This window comes from Biomphalaria glabrata, chromosome 14, assembly GCF_947242115.1.
Source record: "Biomphalaria glabrata chromosome 14, xgBioGlab47.1, whole genome shotgun sequence".
Taxonomy (NCBI): domain Eukaryota; kingdom Metazoa; phylum Mollusca; class Gastropoda; family Planorbidae; genus Biomphalaria; species Biomphalaria glabrata.
The window spans coordinates 6,824,459-6,849,296 of record NC_074724.1 but is presented as its reverse complement, the minus strand read 5'-3'; the positions used below and the strand labels follow the sequence as shown (position 1 = coordinate 6,849,296).

The 24,838-nt window shown below is 33.9% G+C and overlaps 1 protein-coding gene across 7 annotated transcripts in view; it reads left to right on the top strand.

The window, feature by feature from the left end:
* The first annotated feature begins 27 nt into the window (after positions 1-27).
* The window catches only part of LOC129922840 (uncharacterized), a 44,315-nt gene continuing 19,504 nt past the window's right edge, over positions 28-24,838 (top strand). For 2 of the 7 annotated variants that reach the window (XM_056010532.1, XM_056010531.1), the window contains exons 1-6: positions 28-167; positions 7,802-7,875; positions 12,287-12,646; positions 15,324-15,442; positions 17,008-17,194; positions 22,963-23,037. In XM_056010532.1, coding sequence (XP_055866507.1) covers positions 7,812-7,875; positions 12,287-12,646; positions 15,324-15,442; positions 17,008-17,194; positions 22,963-23,037 — 805 coding nt within the window. In that variant the 5' untranslated portion in view covers positions 28-167; positions 7,802-7,811. Of the gene's footprint in view, positions 168-3,498; positions 3,615-4,405; positions 4,444-7,801; positions 7,876-12,286; positions 12,647-15,323; positions 15,443-17,007; positions 17,195-22,962; positions 23,038-24,838 lie in introns of all 7 variants that reach the window. The other 5 variants (XM_056010528.1, XM_056010527.1, XM_056010530.1 and 2 more) reach the window with 5 other exon arrangements.

Below are 24,838 nucleotides of genomic sequence, written 5' to 3'. Positions count from 1 at the left end.
CTATAAAATTTTAGAGATTCAGACTTTTGAGAAGCTGCTTACAACCACTTAACACCACTTGAAAAAAAACAAAAACAAAAAAAAAATACACACGTAACGTCAATTTAAAGTAGATGCTGTTAGTGCTTTCGTAGTAATAGCTGATTCCTATTGTGTTTCTGTTTTACGTAAGTATTTGGTTTATAATATTGTTACTTAAATTATTCACAACAGTTACACATGCATTAGTATTTGCTTTTACTCGATTACATAAAATTACATATATATGCTACCCCTAAAGTGTAATGTTCCGACAATCTAGATTTTTTTTTTATCCGTTAATTTGTGTAATTCGCATTTTACGTAAATAATGTATATTTAAATTTCTTTTCTTCTTCTTCTTTCTCACTATTAATTTTGTAGTGTTCAGATGACAAGACCAATATATGGCATGAACTGGGCAGTGGTTTCTAAATTAGGGAGCTCTTCATATAGTTTTCTTTCCATAGGGGTGTTTTGGGGGCAGTGTCTTGTTCGGGCATCTTTGTAAAGAATGCAGTTTTACAGAAATGGTCAGCATTCTCTGGTGACACTCCACATGGCAGATTTCACTGTTTCCAATGTTGTCTCATTACGTTGTGTCCGGTTCTGAGGCGAAAGATTAGACGTTGATCTTGTCGGGATAGCTTTTAATAGGCATCACCTTTCTTGATATGCAGATGATAACTTGTCCGTTTCTTATTTATTCTATTCACTAATGGTTTCTTCATTTCTTCTGTTATAATGCAATGTTAACTTGTGTGTTTGTTCACCCATACTTGGCAAGTGTGTCAACCTTCAAGCTCAATTTGTGCTAGTATCCATCAAATTACAGCTTTTTAACAACACCGTAATGGGAAAAGGCTGATATTAGGTTTATGCAAAATGTCCGTCTGCCCGTCTGTCAGACTCAGATTTTTGCGAAAACTAAAAAAGAAATGAAAAAATATTATTTCACCATGCGATGCGGCTTAGATGTGATTTTTAAAAACCAACCGTTTAATTTATACATTAATTATGTAAGAGATTTTTTTCATTCCGGATATTGTTTGATAAAAAATAAATTATGTCCATTGATTGTTTGAAATCTCGTAATTGACTAATATTACTCATATATTCTTTGACAATACGTCACTATATTTTAATTATCGATGTCAAATTGTTCCGTATTTTCATCTTAAAACAAATTTATGGCAAATGACTTTCTTTTATACATTTTTTAAAATGAAAAATTGTTTAACTCTATGTAAAATGGCAATCCTTCTTACACTACATTTAATTTTCTAGCTAAAACGTTACAAAATCTAATTATCTTAAATATTAAGTTCCGATTTGAAAGGAAAATAACTTTCTAACACAAAAGTATGGTTGAAAATCTCTCCACAAGGCTACGCTACATCTAATTTTCATACGAGATTATCCCAAAAATGTATTTATGGCATGGGCGTAGCCAGAGGGGGGGGGGTTTGGGGTTCAACCCCCCCCCCCTCCCCAGAGATGAAAATCCCCCCCCCCCCGCAGGATGGATGTCAGAGTTTATGGACTGATCTTTGCTTTAATTTGTTTATTTTAGGTGCAATTTTAATACTAAACCATCACTTGCCCTAGCACAGCTAAGGGGATTTGAGTTAAAACCCCCTACCAGGGGTTATGAGTTTGAAACCCCATACCAGGGGTTTTGAGTCTAAAACCCCCTACCAGGGGCTTTGACTTTAAAATCATCTACCATGGGTTTTAAGTTTAAAACCCCCTACCAGGGCTTTGAGTTTCAAACCCCCTACCAGGGGGTTTTGAGTTTGAAACCCCATACAAGGGGGTTTTGCATTTAAAACCCCCTCTTCTATAAAATAAAAAATGCAAACGACAATCACCAAATTCCAAGAGCACATCTAAGGAAGATTTTGATTTTAAACCCCTCTCCAAAATTTACGATAAACCCCTCTTCAATATAAAAAAGCAAATCACACACTCAAAATTGTATGACCGTAGCCAAAGGGGTTTTGAGTTTAAACCCCTCTTCAGCTGGGTTTGAAGCTAAAAATACCTCTCCAGTATAAAATAAAGCACTTAAAATGCTATGGGTATAACCAGCGGGATTCGAAGCAAAAAAATAAATCTTCAAAATAAAATAAATAAAAAATTTCGCAATCAAAAATTTGTTTTAAGATGAAATTACAGAACAATTTGATATCGATAATGCTTCTAACTCATTTACTTGAAACAAAACACTTCTTTGTCACAACCAAAGCGAGTGGAGATGATGCCAATTTGTCATGCGTCGAAAGCGAATTTAAACCTACATAGAAACATCCGACGACGGCCGAGAGCTTCCGACGGACTGACAACAGTGGCGACACGTGTAATGGGGAGGTGTGTGGTGAAAAGCGAGTACAGTTGGCTGAGAGATTAAATCAGTACCTAATCCTTGTTAAACGATTCAGAACTATTTTAAAAAAATATCTCGATAAAATAAATAATATTTGCGTATGGAACAAGAGCCGCAGCTTCACATCCAAAGAGCCGCATGTGTCTCGCGAGCCGTAGGCTGCGACCCAAAAGTTAGGCCAGGGGAGGCGCGGTACCTGAGTGGCAAAGCGCTTGGCTTCAGAACCGGAAGTCCCGGGTTCGAATCCTGGTGAAGACTGGGATTTTCAACTTCGAAATCCTTGGGCGCCTCTTAGTCCACCCAGCTCTAATGTGTACCTGACATTAGTTGGGGTAATACATATATTATTGCTGTAACTAAAGGGAGGCAACTCAACGAGGCAACGATGTTTATTTACAGGGACATCACTGGTACATAAAACATCATCTGTTTTTAGCACAGTCTCTTCATATCGGCACTATCGTTCTCTCCTTCCTTATGTTGGCATCCTTCTCAGTCTGGTTTCTGACAGTGCGCACCCTCTGAACTATCTTGAATAACTGTGTGCATGGGAGGGTTATAACAATATATATATATATAAGGATTACAGACACATTTTTAGTGCTTTTTACCTTTCGACTGTCTCTCTATCATGTTAATATAACAAAAAAGATAAAAGCTTATGTAAATCTAATTAAGCTTTAATTTCCCTTTCGAAACATCGTAATAATTTTAAGTATCTGTAACAGATTTTTTCGGATGTTTATATATATATATATATATATATATATATATATATATATATATATATATATATATATATATATATATATATATACATATAGTGAGAGAAAAATATATACCATTAATCATGGACGTAGCCAAGATTTTTTTTCGGGCGGATGGGGGGGGGGGGGGGGGGGTTGGGAGGGGGGAGAGACTCAGTATTCCGAGTTCCTTCTGTCCAAAAAAGTGCGATGGCTTTTCAAAGGTTGTAACTTTTGCTTTGTGCTTGAATGAAATACATACATTTCTAAATGCAAAAGACATTAGTCACCCAGAATTAGAAAACGACAAATAGTTTCACAAATTTTACTTTATGGTTGATATAACAGAAATTAAATGAGGTGAATCTAAAACTGCAAGGAAAAGGAAAACCCATCCTAGGGTTTGTTAGAAGAATAAAAAGAAAAAGAAAAAAAAATTCTTTTTGCAGAAGCTATCCAGAGCGGTAAGTTACTTCATTTTCTATGTCCAAAGTAGTATCGCGATAAAATCAGTGCAACTTATGACACGATTTACTTCAGCACAGTTATAAAAAAAAATCAAAGATGAATTATCTCAAAGATTAGAGCAATCCAAAACCATTTAAACCAATCTAGCATTCCTAGTACACCATCTCAACACAAATAGTAACGAAATCCACATTGATGTATTTGAAATTGATATTGGATCTCTAGACATACAATTGATTTAAAAAGTAAAGCTTTGAGGGGTGGAAAAGTAATGTAGGAAGACTTGGAGCTCTATAAATGTATGTACGTAGCGCAAATAAAAGTGGACAGCTTTTGAAGGAATGTCTCGAGTTATTTTGGCGCATGAAATAATTTTCTAGATTGCTACAGTGAGGTGAAGAAGTTGGCATTTGGAGTGCTGACTATCTTCGGATCGACATATTTTCGTAAGCAGGGCCGCGGCTACATATTGTGCAATGTCATTATTCATTATCATTATTCCAAGTTTTTTTTTTTTTTTTAATTTAATAAACAAAATTATTTAAATATTTTATATAAATTCTAATTATTCCGCTATCCTTTTAAAAAAAAAATATTTTGGAAATTTATAAAAGAACAAAAATAGAGCGGCACAGTAGGTATTCCCACTGAAATTACCATAGGCGCCTATTCATTTCTGGACTTGAATTTTGGCGGGTTGTTTGTAATATTTGTTTTGAAAGACACTTACAGAAGCAGATCAGTCAACACATTATTTTCTTATTATTATTATCTACTTACTCCATAGATCTATGACCACTATTGTTTAGTGAAATAGCCCGCCCTGTAAGTAGAACTAGTAATTAAAAAGTTAGTGTTGAAAATATTTTCACTTTTATTTTAAATGGCTGTACTAAGCAAGTTAAATCTCCTTATATTGTTATAACAGTTATATTTTGTTTTTTATCACAAGAGAAGTTTTTTTCAAGTTATTTAAAGTTTATTTATTAAAAATATAATACGCCTACATCGGTTCAGCTGTCTCATCTGTTTGGAGCTACAAGCCAACGACCGATTAACAAAGGGGGGGGGGCCGCAAAAACAAAGTTTATTTTCATTGTAATTATTAATCCATGTCCGAATATTATTAAAATTACATAATTACCAATGTTTAAAATAAAATATCTTAAGTAAGAGACGTCGTTTCATCTTCTAATAAGACCTTGTCAAATTTAGACCATTTTCGCGAGAGGTGTATGCAACGATGTGTGTCAAAACTTTTTGAAGAAAAAATTTCAAAACGTCTCCGTTATAATGTGATTCTACTGGATTTTCTTGTCTCAGAATGGGCGAATCTCTTCCGACTATTGCACTTTATTATAGTGAGGACTTTTGAGTGTAAAAAAATGGTCCGCGAAAGAGATGTACTTAGCTCGAAGATGGTCTTAAAAAAGATCATGCCAATTACAGACGTCTATGCGCTACACGTACCTAGAATGTCGCTCGCATGATAGGGGCCTCTTACTGACCAGGGTTGCCTCTTTAATTAGACTTAATATGGTCCTCGACTTTTTTTTTACTAGGATGATTATTTCGTTCTGAAAGAAAGCACAGCTGTGACGATACGAAACTTGCATACAAAAGTTCATTTGAGTTTTTCCCAGCAAACCTTGAGAAACTTTAATTTTTAACTTTAACAATTATTTTCTTGTCCACCCATAACTAATTTCTTTTAGGATTTATCTCCCCTCGCACTGCTTCTCACGGGACGAATCTCGACATAAAACATTAACTAGCCTCTTTAGGGCTAACTTTTAATTTTGACCGCTGTACAGATGACCAGCACACAATGGTCGCGGCACCAGCGCGACCCGAAATGAAACCTCTTGCTGACTTCAGCTGAAACTCTCCCCATCTTCAATTCTATCTCCATGAAGAATATTTTACAAAGCTTAAAAATTGTATAGGCAACACTATTTTTGAAAAAAATAAAAGCAACAACGGACACATGTTGTGAAATTTTATTATGTAAATTTGGATTCTAAAAATAGTTTTGAATTGATAGAAATAAAAAAGAAAAAAGAAAAAAACAATTAAGAAATTGTGTTATAATTATGAATACGTTTCTTTTCCTTTTCATTACTTTCTTTAATAAAAAAAAAAACCTCACGGAACTCACTACATCGCTCCTCTAGATCCCCAGCTTCTAAGGAGGGCTCGAATAAAATTTAGTAATGTAGGGATCACATTGAAAAATGCTAGAGGAACACTGCCTTAATTTGTTTTCTGTTTTATTTCAAGTCATTGTAAATGTGACTTGTACTTGTGGAATATTTATTTTGTATTCAACTCAAGAAAAATATTCAGCGCTGAGTTGCTTCATTTTGTACTGGTGGTGTGTTGGATAAATTTGTAGGCACTACTGAATGTATGTCAGATGGTTGTGAGGCCAATGCACATCTCTCCAACATACAATCGTGATGATTATTCTAAAAAATTACGGAACGTTGAAAAAGATTCACCATCAATGGCTTTTGTATTTCGAGGAATTTATCCTAAATTTTATGATCTTAATAACCTCACATGAAATTACATGAAAACGTTCTGGGGTTTTGCCTAATTACTGAGACAACTAGAGAAGGGCTTTGTGACGTCGTGGAAGAAAAGTTTCAAAGTTAAAATTGGAAATAAAACATCTAAAAGGGCATGATGGATGCGACAACAACAGTTTGAATATGAAACAAATGATCTACAAAAAAAAAAATAAACGAATTTAAATCAAAGGGCACTTTTGGTACTGTGTCCAGCTTATTCTTAAATAATTTCTTTTCTAGAAAAAAAGGGGGGGGGGGCGGCATTTTAAAATTTTGCACCACAACCCTCGCGGCGGCCCTGTGCGTAAGAAAGCGTTCTCTTGCATGATTATAATTAATAGTAAAGTAAAAAGCCAACTAACAAAAGAAAATTTAGAGTCAACTTTGAAACTAAAAACAAGTTATTAGCCAACCCAAATGTATCCCAACTTTCTAAAACCATGCAAAACCATGGCTCCCATTGAATTTGTTTGCTCAATTGTTTGTTATTTAAGTACAAGTTAGTAAAGTAAGTAAATGTATAACTGCTTAAGTTGTTACCAAGATACAAAATAATAATAATTATCTAATATAGCCATATATATATATTATCTAATGTGTTGTGAAAAACACTACGTATATATGAATAAATACATTCGTTTTTTTATTTAAAAAAATAATTGTGTGAGTACTATTTAATTGGCAAGAAATAAATTTGCGGCTCTTTAGAAACTTTGAAATTTCGTAAATTGTAATTTATGGCTCTTCCGACTCAAAAGGTTGCCGACCCCTAGCCTAACTGAAGTGTTGTAATTGATGTAATTGTTTTGAAAAGGCTCATTCTCTTATTCAAATCCTCAAAAAGAATGAAGCTTGAGTTATTTTAATGTAGAAGTCTGTGAACTTTTTGAAAACCTTACCTCTTCTGAAGTTTTTTTTTTTTTATTTTAAAGTGTTGAATTTTTTGAAAAATCTGCTTGCATATATAATATAAAAAATTAAATGGTTTATTTTCGGAAAAGAAAAAAAGTAGCCGGTGCATCAGAACTTTGAATGATCTAAAATATTATGATGTCCGATTTTTACTTTCTTTTCTAGTTACTGAGATCTAATTGGGGCGGACGGACTCTGAATTAATGTATGATAAGGATCAAAGTGATCTTTAGTCCCAGAGTTACATAAATTCTAAATTTTCCAAAACTAAGACTTTCTTCAAATAAAAATGACAAAGTAATGCACAATTACATAGAATCTGCCTCCATATTTGACAATTTAAACAGTAATGTCGAAGAGTAAACGATTAATCATTTAACAGATGTCTTTCTATTTTATAAGTATTGCTAATGATTGTAAAGAAACGACCGCAGCGCAAAAATGTCTGCGCTGAGCTCACATGCCCGTTTAGATTGACAAAAAGAAAACTTTATCATTGTAAAATAGTCATTTTAATGATTTTGAGCATGGTGTAATTGTAGTCACTCACTGAGCTTTTCTGTATGTTGTGTCTGTTCTTATTATTCTTATTAATGGGATTTTTTATTATTAAAAAAAAAAAGCCCTCGTATAAGGATAAATAAAATAGTCAGTCTAAATATTTTTTTTTTTAATGTTGTTTCTTTTTCTCATTGTAGGTTGAAGAAAATGAAAATTAATGGTGATGTTAAGGCTTTATTTATCTTTGTGACCATGTTATTTATCTTCTCAGGTAAGATAATGAATTAATAATCTAAAAAATTATTTAATAAATTACAAACTCGTTTTATTAAATAATACTCGATTAGTAAACATTAATATTAAATCTTCCCATTTTTACTGCGCAAACAGCGATTCTCAGCCTATGAGTCGTGACACTGATGGATTTAAATCAAGATTAGTCAGTGGTTGATTGGTAGTTTTTCCGAATATGTGAATCTTTACATTGCAGTTTGTTTTGTATTGTTAATTTATATCCTATATTATTTATCGAGTAATTCTTGTACATAACCATTATATCCTGGTATTCAATTTAGATTCTCTTTTCGCCGTCTAGGTTTGTCTTCAGCAATGGATTTTTTAGTATCTAATGTGTATCCAGTGGCCTTTGTAAAAAAAAATAATCTCCAGCTATCACGTTTTTAACCCGCCTACTGTCAGATGCCCTCTTCTATTTCAATTAAAGCAAGTTGATGCCTAAGCTGGCCTTTAAAGCTTTTCTGTGGTCATGTCTGTAACGTCAACCATCTTTCAGCTCACAAAAAAAAGAGGCTGACTTACGGATTAGTGCTTTCTCCAGCGTAACTGTCGGACTCTAAGAAGTATCTTTATACTGCTCATACCGGCGTTCGCTAGAACATCGCAGTTTGTAGTGAGGTCTTGCTACCGTATGTACATGATGGAGCGAAAACATCTTTGGTTAATGCGTTCAAGATGTCTTAGTTGTTTTCTGTATAGTACCTATGTTTCAGATCCATATAGAAGGGTTGAGATAACCACTGCTTGGTAGACACTGATTTTTGTAGGCAGGCAGATTGATTTATTAAGCCAATTCACTCCTGGACACGTCCAAAATTACTACTGGCCATGGCCATACCATTGTCAGACGGTTATCATTTTCCTTTGAAAACGATGCGTTATTCGATACCATGCTTTCTAAATACCACGTTAAGGGGATGTCCATTTACGGGATCTTTGGGGCTGACTAGATTTTATTGGCTGAATATTACTTTTGTTTTTGTTTTTTGAGGTTTAGAAATAATCAAAAAAAAGCATCAGCGTACGCGAATTCGTTGACTGCTCCGACTTTTTTGTCCAAAAATTGATTTGATGAATACTTCTTTAGAATACTAACGCAATATTATTAAAGTCTTTCTACCATTTTATTTTGTTAAAAGTAAAAAAAAGTACATGTTTTACCCTAGAGATAATGCATTTTTTAAGGTTTCGTACTAAAGATTTAATGAATGCACCAATTGCACTATTAATGTCTGAACGTGGCCATTTGAAAAAATACACTGCAAAGACTTTTTTCCAAGCCAATAGTAGCCCAACACTTTTAGGCAAAAGATGAAATGTAAACGACTCGACGTGAGCTGCGGTTGTCTAAACTGTATTATATTCCCATGGTGCCCACAAAATTCAGGACTTCTAAAATGCCTATGGGGGGAAATATTTCTCTATTGGTAACATTATCTCGGTGTATTAATCGTAGGACTCTTCTCGCCAAGTTAGGTAGCCGTTTGGACAATGATTGTATTGATAAAGTGGATTTTAAACTCCAGTCTAATTTATTAGCTTCTGCAGATAGTCCGCACTTTTTGAAAGACAGCTCCTGCTTTCCAGTCCAACAAGCAAAACTACGATATGCATCTTTATGGCTTGAGATTGCGCTACCTAGATAGGTGAACTTATCTTTTTGTTCAAAATCTGTCGGACCAATGTTGATGAGGTTACTGATTAACCTGCACCCAATATGCATAACTTCGAAGACTTCTTTATCCGTCATCTCGTGTATAAATTTAATAGTACTTCAAAGTAATGCTATTTCGTCTAAAAAATTTAACCCGGTTTGGTTTACGCCATGGAAATTTGAATGCAGCCTGTTTAATGTACTTCTATTACATCGTTGATGGCTATTAGAAAGAGAAATGGAGATTAGATACACCCTAATCTTATATCCGTCTCGATGTGATACACCAGCTTGATTTTCTTTGGACATGTTGCTGAATCTAACAAATTGCAAGACGCCTTACTCTCTTGCTATTTTCCAGAGTTATTCCTATGGACGCTCTAAAACTTTTTTTTTTAATCTACAAAACTGATCAACATCCTTGTGACGACCCTCGTGTATGACGTGTATGAGTGGCTTTTTAGGAGTTTAGAAAATGATTAGTTTTGAGTTGCCACACACTGGGCCATCAGATATATATCGAGAGCAGGAAAGCAACAAAGCAAAAAATGGAGAAAGATACAAGAATTGTAAAAAAAAAATGATGAATATTTATTTACATAATATGTACAAGGCAAAAAAAATGGGAGGGGGATTTGCATCTATCTCTTAGTGATGTTGTATCATCATACTTGGCACTTTATGAGAGAGTATGTCACTTTTGTCTTCCGAACTTATCTGGTTGTCCTACTGATGCAGCAGCTGGCTATACTCATGGGTGAAGGTCTTGCAGCTGGAGGTGGCGCTCTAGCAGGTAGAGGGTCGCCGGTGATTCAGTTCTTGTCACAGTTCTGATATCTGTTGTGGGCACAGTAGAGCGGGTGAACGGCTACCGTGGGCACAAGTGGACTGCGGGCAGAGCTGATCTGCCGTGGGCAGCGTCATTAGCAGAATAGGTCCTGGGCGAAATAGAAGGTGTAGTAGTTGAGTGATAAAGCATTTGGCATTTTGAAAAAAAAAATAGATCAATTATAAGACATCAGTTAGGCCAGGGGAGGCGCGGTGGCTGAGCGGTAAAGCTACCTAGATAGGGTCCCGGGTTCGAATCCTGGTGAAGACTGGAATTTTCTACTTTGGGCGCTTCTGAGTCCACTCATCTCTAATGGGTACCTGACATTAGTTGGGGACATTAGTAAAGGCGGTTGGTCGTTGTGCTGGCTACATGAAACCTACGTTAACCGTAGGCCACAAAAACAGATGAACTTTACATCATCTGCCCTATAGACCACAAGGTCTAAAAGGCCTAGTTAGGCCATTTACTTTCACCTATCCATTGATCTGCGGGACCGTTGGGGCACTACACAAGATATGTTAACCTTCTTTCTCCATTCTTATCTCTCATTTGTCTTTGATATAATTTCATTTGGATGTTTTTTTCTGAAAATATTGAAGCCTGCCTGAGTGGACCATTATGGGGGCCGATTTTGAGTTTGTGTTTCCACACAAACTGTCTTTTGTAACCTTGTTGTTTATACTTTTCAGTAAATATCAATTGACTGCGTGAACGTAATTTTTTCCCTAATCATTTTTCGTTTGCTTTTTTTCGATACATTTTTTAATGCTTGATTTCACTATGTTTAGAAAATTAATCTATGTTTTTTTTTTAATTTTATTTTCACTTTTTAAACTTATTCATTAAGTTATTAAATTTATCTCTTTCATAAACTGTGTATTCGTTTCTAATATATAATGAGAAAAGGTAATAATAATAATAATAATAATAATGACACCTTCAAGGCCCTTAACATTCCTAGGAACATCTTCGTTGCCTGTCAGAGGGCGGTACTGCTGCAGACCTGCCACATCACCAGAAAATTCCTCAGTGGAAACTGTTTAAGGGACTACGATGAATTTTGTTTCTCTTTAGCGAAACTCGACCCTGGCAGCGCCAGAGAATGACTACTCGTTCATTTCTAACATAATAATGATAATATAATAACAATAATAAGGCTTAATTTCGAGCCCGAAGATTAATAACGAATGCACTATTTTCATGCAGTTACGCAGCCCCTACTGTGACATACATATTTTGTCACATCTAGCGCAGGCATAACCATTGTCGTAGAATTAGATTTTCTTTTCACCGTCTACGTCTGTCCTTGGCAGCGATTTTCTTTTAGTCTCAAATCTATATCCCGCGTCATTTGTGACCTCCAGCTGTCTAGTTCTGAGGCCGCCTGCAGCCAGGTACTCTTTCTATGCTAGTTTTGGCAAGTTGGTGGCTAAGCTGGTCTTTAAAGCTATAACAAGAATTCAATACGCCAACATCGGTTTAGTTCTCAAATATTTTTAGGGTTACAAACTAATAACTACTATCAACATTGGCATTTAGTAATTGATCCCTAGTGCGGATTTTCTATATGTATCATCTAAATATATGTATATATATATATATATATATATACATATATATATATATATATATATATATATATATATATATATATATATATATATATATATATATATATATATATATATATATATATATGATCTTCTCATTTTTTGTCTGCACTTTGCTTTATACTTCTTTTTTTGTATTACTGTGTTTTATAATTTTCTATGTCTAAACATTTAAATTGTTTATGTTCATACTGACGACTAGTGACGACCTATAATATCCATTATGATTTATACTCATGCTGCATTTTACTTTTTTATTAATAATTTAATTTGTTTTATTATCTTTCAGATTCCTTTATTTTAGAGTGTCCGCCTGTTAAAGAAGGTGCAGATGTTATTGTTAAAACATACATCCCTCAGAATCAGAATAACACTGTTACAAATGAAATACGGAAACTTGTTTTTTATAGAGATGACTCAGAAATATGTAGCTGCTCATTAATTAATGATCATATTTGTTACAATAAAATACAAAACGTGAGTAAAGACATATGTGTCACAAATAATCAGACCTCAGACAAATTCAACACCACCATTAAATTACTTACAATCCCAAGTTGGAATAACATCTCATCCAAGATCTTTAGTAACAATACATGGAAGGTGAACTTTGGAAACGTAAATGAAACATGTGACATTAAGTTCTATGGTAGGAGTTTAGACATAGACATAGAATTAAAATTTACAGGATTATAATATTTTTTAAATAAGATATTTAGGAACAGTTTATTCTCATTTATATACAGCTATTTTATTTAATTTCAACATAGTTACACTGTTTCGGTTCCATTTTCCAGTCCATTTAGGAAACAATCGAGTCAAAAAATTTGAGCAGTCATTTTTTTATCCAAGTAAACAAAGATGCCAATTAGAGCTTGCACAATAATTCAGAGGCATCTCCGACTGACGATACATTACAAATATTCCGAGTGATGCTTCAGAAAAATAAAAACTTAACGCTTGATATTGAAGCATCGAGTTATTATAGCATTATATTTATCAATTCATTCCGTATGACGTGAAAAAAAAATACTTTTGACTACGTCATTCGACCTAGTTAGACTAAACAATTTTTTTTTCAGAACGACTGAGTTGACAAGGGTTAATAGACATCGGGGCAGCGAATTCTTATAGGCTTTCATTTAAAGATATCTTTCCGAAAACGTCAATAAGAAAAAAGCAGTAATTCATTACGTCAGACAACACAATAAGACAAAAGATGTCTAAACGATCATTATCTTTACTTTTTTTGGTCCACTAGAGTGCCCGATAGTATGTAAAAGTAAATTTCTAACTTAAGAATAAATAATAGTGTAGTATACATTAAATACAGAGAATGTCAAATGCCTTATATCTTTAAAAAGGTAAGAATACTATTACAATACTTCTATTCAAGTCAGAACATCATGGAGAGCGGAACTGGGACGCTTGTATCAAAAAACGGTTTAAACAATATTTATAGAAATTTAACAGTTGGTGTATATCGCTGGAAAAAAGAATTACCACTCGTTGGCCACACGGGGGAAAACTCTAGTTTGATCGTTATAATTATTCAAATAGAAATGAAGTGAAAACAAATGTGTATAGAGATCAAGACATAGATCAAGATTTAGATCCAATATCGGTTTTGAAAGGACTACCGTGTTTATGAAATGATTATCGCTTGTGGGAACTTCCGATTACATAGCTTTTCTAACTGAAGAGTTTAATACATAGTATTTAAGATAGCTCAGCATCGTCTTCTTAGTGTAGATCTAGATTATCAGAATATTATATAGTGACTATAGTGTTCTTTCTCGGAGAGAAAGGGGGAGGTGGCTTGGTAAAAAAAAAAAAAAAAATTTAAATCTAACGTTCATTTAAAAAAAAAAAAACCTCTGTAAGTTCCATAAAAAAGGTATTTTTTTAAATTTATTTTTCTTTCTTGTTCATAATTGTATTGCATTTTCTCCTTCAACCAATCTTTAAAAATTATCCCTTTTAAGAAAATTAAAATTATATCTATATATATATATAATTCTCCTCTTCCCTAAAGAGTTTGAACGAGAAAAAAAAGTAAAGGAAAGATCACTCTCTTATTTCTGCGGGTAGTCACCTCACGAAAAAACAATAGTGGGTGGGGGGAGAGAACAAATGGGTATTCACACGTCGATACGGATGGCTGCGCGCTGGACTGTCAAACCCAGCCCGCTCACAACTTCCTTCGTCCTGCGGGAGGTTCGGACTAGGAAGTAAGCTATCGTCAACTTTGAAGGAACATCCGAAACATATAAAACATTTTACAAGCAAACATTTTACAAACAATAAATATCAGCGCCGGACTTAAGCATTGTGACCAAGAAGTCATGGATAAAGAACAAGTAATCTACTATGTATATTTACAGGTTACTAAATAGCAGGCCCGGACTTAACAATTGTGGGGCCCAATGCGAAACGGATTTCGCGGGGCCAAGTTTGGGTAGGGAAGCAGATAATAAGTGAAATTTAAGAGTTTGTATTAGAAAATAAATTCGTGTATGCATTTTATTCATTCTTTACTACGTACAGAATTACTTTACGAGCCTTGCGTGTAGCAAAGTCATACAGTATATCATAATAATTGTGTTTCCTAAATAGATCTCGCTCAATAGCAAGAATTACCAAATGTTTCAATCTATCTTTGAGAATTGTTGACCTCAAGGAATTCTTCATTAGTTTAAGGCGCGAGAAGCTTCTTTCACCAAATTACATAATTACGACTAATACATAATGCCAAATTTTTTATCGCGCGTATGATTGGCGTTTTCCATAATGAATGACAACCCAAAATGACAATTTTTGTGTATATATTTATTTCCGTATATTTTAAGGACTATTTCGTATATTTTGCAATTTCGGGAGATTTCCAGGAGCTCCGTGTAAATCGATAGGAGGGCGCGGGAAATCTGTTTGAAGTTGTAAAATGGTTTAATTTAATGATTTATACACCTTGAATCAAAGCCGGTCCAATGAAAGTGCGGGTCCTATCAAAATGCGAGTTCTATGAAAGTGCGGGATCCACTGCTGTCGCACAGGTTGCAGTGGCCTAAGGCTGGCCCATTAAAATAGCGGCGTTTGCTACGCCGCCGGTCGATTAGTGCTATATATTATATCTCGGTCATGGAATGTATTGAACACTGCTAAAATGACCGAAAATAGTTATGGTAAAAAAAAAAGATTTAAAATGAGGCTGCAGATGTTAAATCTAGTTAATTGTGGGCATTACGTTTCACTTCTTTAATTCCGATAATGGCATAAAGCAAATATGTAATATTCAATAATGTTGTTGTTTTTTTCTTTCTTTTTAGCTTTTCGTGGCAAGCCAGAATGTTACTCAAATATTTCATCAGAATATCTCAAGATAATGTGTTATTTAAACAATGTTTTCCCACAAGCGAAGTGTGACTTAAAGGTTACACCATATGAGGTATGTGAAATTCTTAGTATATGTAAAAAACATTCTAATGATTCCCCTGTTACCTACTCTTTCTAAGGAGCCCATGTAAGGGGAAAAGAAGCTATTAGCTTTGTGTATGTCTGCCGGTATGTCAGTCTATTAACTTTTAAATCTCAAAATCCTGGACAGTAATGGATAATCTAGTAACAACATAATTAGCGAATTGCAGGTGTAACGGAACCATTTTTTTTTTCAGAAAGCAACTTATTATTATTATTATCTTAAATTCTGCAAACCGTGCTATTGTAAAACATTTAGGGGTATTCAATAAGCCGGGAATTCATGTTTTAAACCCTTAATTCTTAGAATGCTTCTCATTGTTACAATGAATGCATCAAAAATAAAATTTTATTAGACTTTAGACTATAATATGGGCCTTATCTTAATGACTAACAAAAAAAAAGACAGAGGTCCCGTAAAGACCAGTGAAGGTGATGTTTAATTGCCAACTTTTTCTACATAATTTTTATGCTAACCGTTTTATTTTAAACTAAAGGTTTTATAATTACAGTTAAAAAGCTAAAAACGCACTCGAGGAAACGAAGGACCCCCGCTTGACTTGCTATGCCATAAAGTTAGATTTGTGTAATTCTTTAACACATTATCGGAACTGCGTTATAGCTTTGATAAATAAACCAGAAAAAAAAATTATAAAAATATAATAAAACAATACCTTTTTTATACAATTTATAGAGCAATTACTTATCTCTTTGTAAAGATTAAATGTAAGTTTAAAAAAAAAAACTCGCTTCATCTATCGAATTCCCCCGAGAAAGAAACCTTGTTAAATGAATTTTATAATATTTCTATACGAGTCATTTAGATTTAGATTTAGAAGACGATGCGCAAAATGTTCCTGAACATTAATTTTTTTAACTCTTGAATCAATAATGCCTTACATTCACAAATTTCGGATAGTCCTTTTAAAACACTCGATAGTTCTTTTAAAGCAGATGTTGGATCTAGATCTAGACCTAGTTCTCTAGCCAAACTTTAAATATTTTTTACTCCCCAAAATTATAACGGTCTAACTATAGTTTTCCAAGTATGGCAAAAGAAATAGTAATTCTTGTATCAACAATATACATCAACAGTAAATTATTTCTTTAAAATTAATTAGAGCCGTTCTTTAAACCCTGTCAAGATTCCCCCAGGTTCCAGGTTCCTCCACGACTTTGTTATTTGAATAAAGGTATATTAAAAACAATTTGTGCACGTTATTCTCATATTACTATTATTATTTGGATGGCGAATTATGGTAATAGTAGTAAACCAGACAAAATCTTAACGAATCAGATAAAGAATGTATTCCACAAACAGATGTCGAGGGGAACGATCGAAGAACGTGACTCTGCTAGTGTCACCACCAGGTTTATTACAATATATAAAAAAGAACAATGAACTAATCTGTGATTTTTTTTTTCAAAATTGACCGTAAAAGATGATTTGCTTCTGATTGAATAATACATCTGAAACAATAATTTTAAATCATTACAATACTTTGAAAATATATTCATTAATACATTTTCTTTCAGAATGTTACTATATCTGCGACTTTAGAGTATAATGTTCCTGCTGGTGACTATTACAATTCATCTTGCATATTTAATTTATCTATGCCTGAGAATGTAACATATAAAGGGAAGGTGACTATGTACCCTAATATTACTGATGATAAAAGTGATTTACAATATGGGCAAAGTGCTGAAATTACTTTTTCAGGTAATTTGTATATGTCTCTTCAATATATAAGGTATACTGATATTTTTACTAATTCAAATAAATGTCAGTATGTAATTGTTCTGTACAGTTAAGAATACATCCCAAACAACCTTTTTCTTCGTTGGTTCATTGGCATACCAAGCATCTGTCCAAATTCCCGTCTAGCTAAGGAGAAATATTTGTGACTTTTCAGCGGCCCCAAAGGGAAAAAGAAGTTATTAGTTTTGTGGGAAATGTCTGTCCGTCCGTCCCGTTTAAATCTCAAAGATAGTGAAAATCCGACATCATAATATTTTAGTCCATTCAAAGTTCTGATGCAACAGCTACTTTTTCTTTTCTAAAAGCGAAAAAACTAATTTTTTAAATCACTTATGCAAGCAGTGTTTTCATAAAAAATACACCATTTTTATAACTATTCACTAATAATAGTAACAAACACGGGAGGCTCTTTAGTAAGTGAGATGACAATGCAACATATTTTTAACACATTATGCTAACGGTTTTTGATTTTTTTGTTAAAAAAAATAACATAAATTTTGCTACGTTATGTAAGTTCTGTCCTACTAACTTCTACTTTTACCCCAAAAAATGTTTAATTTTTTTAAGAGAAAAAATCTATTTAGTATGCATATACGTCGGACATAATTTAAAACAACAATTAATAAGTAGGTTTTCATATTATCGCGTGAACTTCAGTGTCTAAATCAACTACTATAGAACACTTAACTAAAGGAGTTTTTTTATTTTTTTACGGAATTTTTTTTTTTTTTTAGGATTTGAATAAGAGATTGACCCTTTACAAAACAATTAGATCAATTAGATATTCATTATAAGACATCCAGGTTCGCATTTATATTTTCACCACATTCACTTTCACCTATCCTTTGGTTTGCTGGACCGCTGGGTCACTACACTAGATATTTCAACATTCTATCTCCATTCTTCTCTGTCATTTATCTTTGATAGAATTTAATTTTGATGCTCTTTCTGAAACTATTGAAACCTGCCTTTTTTCCTGCCTGGGTGGACCACTTCGTGTCCGATTTTGAGTTTGTGTTTCCACACAAACTATCTTTGTAACGTTGTTTTTTGTAGTTCCATCTGGGGATAATAGAGTATCGGCCTGTGGTCACTTGTGGCTAGCTGGTCAGCTATATCTCTCGTGCACTTTTTGAGATATTACTGGTTACAAAGGCTAGAACTGGAATGAAGGATGTTTACCAAGCTATTGAGAAGAAAGTTGGCTAATCACCAGGCTTATTTAACACGATTGTCATTCTTCTAGTTCTTCTCCATTGTAATTGAGATCTGGGTATCCCCAACTCGGGGAGTGACTGTTCATATCCCCAATAACCAGACAACATTCTTCACGGTTGTTAATTTCTATACATTCTAGATTCAGTTCCTTTTCCGGGGGGCAGTAGCAATTGAAGATATCTTATATATTATCATATATAATACAGACGTTTCTTTGAAAAAGAAGATGATTAGGTTTCCCTCTGGAAGAATCAGCTTAGTACTCATTATTTCTGATTCTGCTAGGGTTGTGCAGTGTTATATCTGTGGTAGAAATGTAACTTTTTTATATAATGGTGACGATTTCTCCTTTGGGCTTGTTTTCTCTATCTTGTCTGATACTGGTGTAGCCTGTAATAAAGAAACGTAGGCTACTATTCACGTGGTCTTCTCGAATGCAGGCTGCATCTGTTTCATTTTCACGAAGAACTATTTTTAAAGATTTTTTTCCCCCTCTACTCCATTGAACGATTTTTAGTTTTTTTTTCTTCTTTGTCTTGGCTTGGAGTGTTGGCCATGAATTTAAAATGTTCACGCAGAAATCCAGGATAAAAATCAAGTTAAGAATACTCTCGATGAAAGATAACTAATCTAACAAGTTTCATTTTTATTGCTTGGCTCGTTAGGGGTTTACTAACAATTAAGAACACTTAATACTAAATATAACTTCAACATCCATGAATAGCAATAATACTTTCCATGAAATAATAATAGCTCTAATATTTAATAAAGCAAACAATAAATATTAATACACAATCACTAGTCCAGAAAGTAACCGTCCAACCTTCCTGAACCGGGAACGAGACCTCACTGACTAACACACTCTCTTGCACATTGAACTTAAAACAGAACTATTTCTAGATTTAGACTCTAAATCTAGACCTAGACTTAGATCTTAAATCTAGATTTAGATCTAAAACTAGGTCTAGATCTAGTTATATCTATTTCTAATTTGTATGACATTTGACAATGGAGATATTAATTTTATTTGCGAAGGCAAAGTCTTGTTATTTGTATACAATTGTATCTTAAAGTAGGTCAAGAATCATTTTTATTTCGTGTTTCCATTCTATTTAATTTTGTAAGAAGAATAAATCTTTTGTAGTTTCTCTTCAATTCATGTAACATGTTATTAATTTTGAATGTACGGATAAGGTTAATAATTATTATTTTAAAAAATATAAGTGTACGCTAAATAAATATATGGAGATGCTGTGGTTGAGGGGTAGAGCAATTTGAACCGTAAGTCCCGTGTTCGAATCCTGGTGAAGACTATCAGTGGACCACTTCGGGGGTCGATTTTGAGTTTGTGTTTCCATATAAACTGTTTTGTAACCTTGTTAATAATGAAATTGCATTTTTTAAATTAGTTTGGTAATAATCTCTTATAATAAAATTACCTACATTTTCTTGTTAATTTGTTCCAAGTCAACCATTGTTGAGAAGATATCCGGTTATTTCGTCCCCGGTCACTTCATCTCCGGTCACTTCATTCCCGGCACTGGCGGATCCAGAACTTTGGAGTGGGGGGGCAATTTTTTTCCAAACCCTAACCCTAACGCCCAGTTAACCCTAACCCTACGCATAAACGTGCGTACAGCATATATATATATATATATATATATATATATATATATATATATATATATATATATATATATATATATATATATATATATTCGATATATAAGAATAAAATAAGACTGTCTCTAAATCTTCGGCGAAAAAAGCTGAAAAAAAACCAGTCATGTTGAGGACTTTCTCTTGCAAGCTTGGGGGTCTGGGAGAGCGCTGAAAGCTTCTTAAGTGGGGTTCGTTTTCTTGCATTTTTCACGTCTGAAACGCATTCTCTGACATCTACAGCTCATTTCTTATCAGTGGGGCTCGGTGCGAAGCCCCGACGCCAAAAGCGTTGTCCTGCATTTTTCACTGCAGAAACGCATATTCCTGACCTACAGCTCATTATTCATTCTATTATAAAGGACCTTTTGAATAATGTGGAAAAATATTCTAATATGAATTTTTAGTCCCTTAATACATTGCAAATACAACCGATTTGTTCTTTAAAAAGATAAGATACCCCAGATATTTAGATTAGATATTTAGATTAAGGCTTTGAGGATCGCCACCGAAAAAAAAATTCAATTAATAATATTTAATAAAATTCAAGCATAAATTGTGAGTAATAGTCCTAAATTTATTTAAAGAAAAATATGAGATAGAGTAAAGGTTGGGAAAAGGCGACTATGAAAAGATTACCTGTCTTTTGAACTCATCTCAACCGTGACTGTTATATTGAAAAATTTCGTTTGAATTATAACTTTTCCAAAGCAAAGTCTTTCTTAAAATAGTTAAGATAATACATAAACTCTGTCTGGAAAGGGGAAGGGCGGTAAAATGAAAACGATTAATCCTCGCTCCTTTTTATAATTTCTGCTAATGATTGCATTTTGCATTAAAGAATAGGGGTTGGGCGACTCGATACAAGAATTTACTTTATAGCATATATAAATTATATTAGTGACAGATTTTTGTAATTTTGTAATTTCTTACTATAATACAAAAAGAAAAAGTATTGGTTTGTCCGATGGGGGGAAGGTGATTGCATGTATCGCACTTCCACTTGTTTATATTATATAGATGTTCGACTAATTTTGTTCACATATTATGATTTCTCCCTAAAAGTAGGACCGCCCCCCCCCACACACAAAGGGTTTAGATGGGAAGGGCAGTAGAGGTATTCGCTCCTCCCCTTCCAATCGGCCAACAGGTGAACGACATAATATAAAGACCGGTTAAAATACCAATAATAAGTTTTAATCATATAGATATTTAATTGATTCTGTTAGTAAGTTGTTTTTTCTACAAATAAATAGGACCTCCCCTCCCCCCCACTCGAAAGTTTATGGGGGGGGGGGGCGGATTGATGCCATCGCCCCCTCCCGACCCTACCTAATCGGCCAAAATACTAGAAGGGGGGGCGAAATAATCTAAAAATAGGTTGAAATATAAATAATTAGTATATATTATTAACATAAGTAATAAATTCGTATACAAATTGTGTGAATTCTATACTAAAATTCACCCCCCCCTTCGGGGGGGGGGGTCGGCCGAGTAGGGGGGGGGGCGATCGCCCCCAACCGCCCTCCCCTGGATCCGCCAGTGATTCCCGGTCATTTCATCCCCTGGTCATTTCATCACCTGCTATTTTTATCATCTGATCATTTTATCTAACAAATAGTAATTTTAAAATCATGAAATAAGCAATATTTAATAATTTAATTGTTTTATTTAAATGACAAAAGTGTAACACATTAGACGAGAATAAAATTGAAATTAAATGCCATTAAAGACTATAATAATTTAACTATATAAATATAGAGGTAATGTAAAAAAAAAGTGTTATCCTCATATGGATGAAGTTAGCCTTTATTAGGAAAAAACAACAACACCATATTTTAAGGCTAAAAATGACGCGCCCAATTGAAAAAAAGAGCGATTGAAAATAAGATAAAGTGAAAGTGAAACATGGTCGTACTTCGATCACACCCTGACATTTGATGATAAGTTATCAGCGGCACGATCAGCAGCACGGTCATAATTATTCTAATCGCACTTTTGTCTCTCAAAAGATTTTCTCTAATTCCACCAAAGCTTGGCCTTTCATCATTACCTCATTACGTAATATTTAATCCTCCAAGTCCAATAGAAGCGCTATAGCTAAGTTCACACCTAGATTTACAATATATTATAATATTTCTCATCAAGAATGCAAAGAGGAAGAGGAAACACTATAAACGCATTAGTAACATGTCAAAAGATATCAAAAAGCATTCTGCATAATCATATTTATATTTTAGATAAAATGAGGGCTTAAAGTCGAAGCCTTAACAGCATAATTAAACAATGACAAAAAGAAAAATATGAATTGGGGATGAAATGACCAAGGGATGAAATGACTGGGGGATTAAATGACCGGGGGATGAAATGACCAGGGGATGAAATGATCGGGGATGAAGTGACCAGGGATGAAATGATCTGTGATAAAATGACCGGTCACCGTTGAAAAAGAAAAAGAAAAGTGAAATTTCGACTATTTGTAAGATTTTAAAAAGCCTAAACTGCATTCCATCAAATGTTCTGTATTCATTATTTGGGCTAAAAAGCTGGCATTATAGTTATTACTGCACTTGATATCTGGTTACAAAGTAAAGCACGATATTTTTCATTGAGAGATGTCAAAACCATAGACAAGGAGCTATAGACTGCACGTAACGCGTTGCTAGCAGGTTTTTCAAAACGGACTTTTGAATCACTTTAATTAATTTCAATAATTTATGTTTGTAAGGAAATATTTAAATATATAAATATGTAAATATTTAAATATAGTATATTAAATACATATGTTTGCTATTATATTTACAATTTAACGTTTTTTCGCTTTTTTTGGCTACTTTCATTGTACCTTCTAGACTCACAGGTTACACCAATAGAAACATCTACTATACAACGTACTAATCAAACAACATCTTACAGTAGGATTAGCGGTAATTTAATTATTGTTATAAAAAATATTTTAAGTATCTATATATATATATAGGCTAAATCTATTTAAAAAAAACAAACAATTACATTATCGATTTAGAAAAAAAAATAGTCAATATAATCTTTGTTACTAAAAAAAAAAACTTATATTTTAATTGTTTTGGTACTTTGTATAATAACATTAAGAATAAGATTTTGTCTTTATAAATCTTACTAATGTAAAAGACTATTTGAATTGTATAAGTATTAAGCTATTTTAACCCGCTAAAAACAAATATATTAACATAGACATTCTATTGAGCGGCCCAGGAAGGGGAAAGACGCTATTAATTAGATCTCAGAAACTAGAAAATGAAAATCGGACATCATGATATTTTAGATCATTTAAGTTCTGATGCAGTGTCTACTTTTTTCTTTTCCGAAAGTGAACCCTTTAATTTTTTATATTATCTATGCAAGCAGATGTTTAAAAAAATACACCACTTTTCAATGAAAAACTTCAGGGAAGGTAAGTATCATTTAAAAAGATCACTTACTTCTTCATTAATAAGTCAAGCTTTATTCATAGATTCGCGCATTGGTACAAAAAATTTGCATCCAAGGTCACAATGGAAAAAGTATCAATGTATTATTAGATCTAGATCTAGTTTGCATGTAAAATGAAAGGGAAGATATTATGTTGTATTCATTAATAAAAGTCTTAAATTGTGTGATCCAAGTCATTTTAGCTCATTACCTAAAGTTAGTCAAGAATTGTATTTTTCGTGTTGCCTTCTTCTTCTTCTTCATCGTTCTCATTGTTATGTTGGAGTGTTCATATGACTAGACCAATACATGAGATGAACTGCGCAGTGGTTTCCAAATCAGGGAGCTCTCCATATAGTTTTCTTTCTATTGGGGTGATTTGGGGCCAATGTCTTATACGGGCCTCTTGGTAGAGAGAGCAGTTTTGGAGGACGTGGTCGGCATTTTCTGGTGATACTCCACATGGGCAGATTTCACTGGTTCCAATTTTGAGCTTCCGGAACATGTGTTGTCGCATTCTGTTGTGTCCGGTCCTGAGTCGAAAGATTAGACGCTGGTCTTGTCGGGATAGCTTATAGTAAGCATCATCTTTCTTGTGATTTGGATGGGAGCTCGTCCATTTCTCATTTATTTTATCTACAATTAATTTCTTCATTTCTTCTGGATAGAGAGCAGAGTTTACTTGTGAGTTTGTTCTCCCACTCTTGGCGAGTGTGTCAGCCTTCTCATTTCCTGCTAGTTGTATGTGAGCTGGTATCCATTGAATGACAGTTTTTTTGCTGTTGTGGTTGAGCTTTGTGAGTGCTGTTCTGAGGTTTTTAATATAAGGGGAATCAGAGTTTTGCAGGCTTTGGAGGGTTGTTTTTGCGTCTGTTAGAAAGACAATCTGACTGTGAGGGGAACTTGGATGATTTGCTAGCATGGTAGCAGCTAGTGCTAGTGCTTCCCTTTCTGCTCTGTGACTGTCAGAGAGCTCTCCAGTTGCAAAGGATTTTTCTAGTTTTCCTCCATCTGGCCATTCGATAAGTATTCCAGCTCCTCCATTTGTGGTGGCTTTATGGGATGAGCCATCCGTGTAAACTCTGATCCACTGATTGCTAGGGTAATTGGTATGTAGAAAACAGTTCACTATTTCCTTGAGCTCTGTTGGTCTGTAATCAGATTTTCTTTTTATGTTTTCAATATGGTCCCTTATAGTAGGAAGAGGGCTTTCGTCCCAGGGTGGAGATTCATTATAGTGTATCGAGGATTCCAGAGTAATTTTTTCAAGTTGGTGTT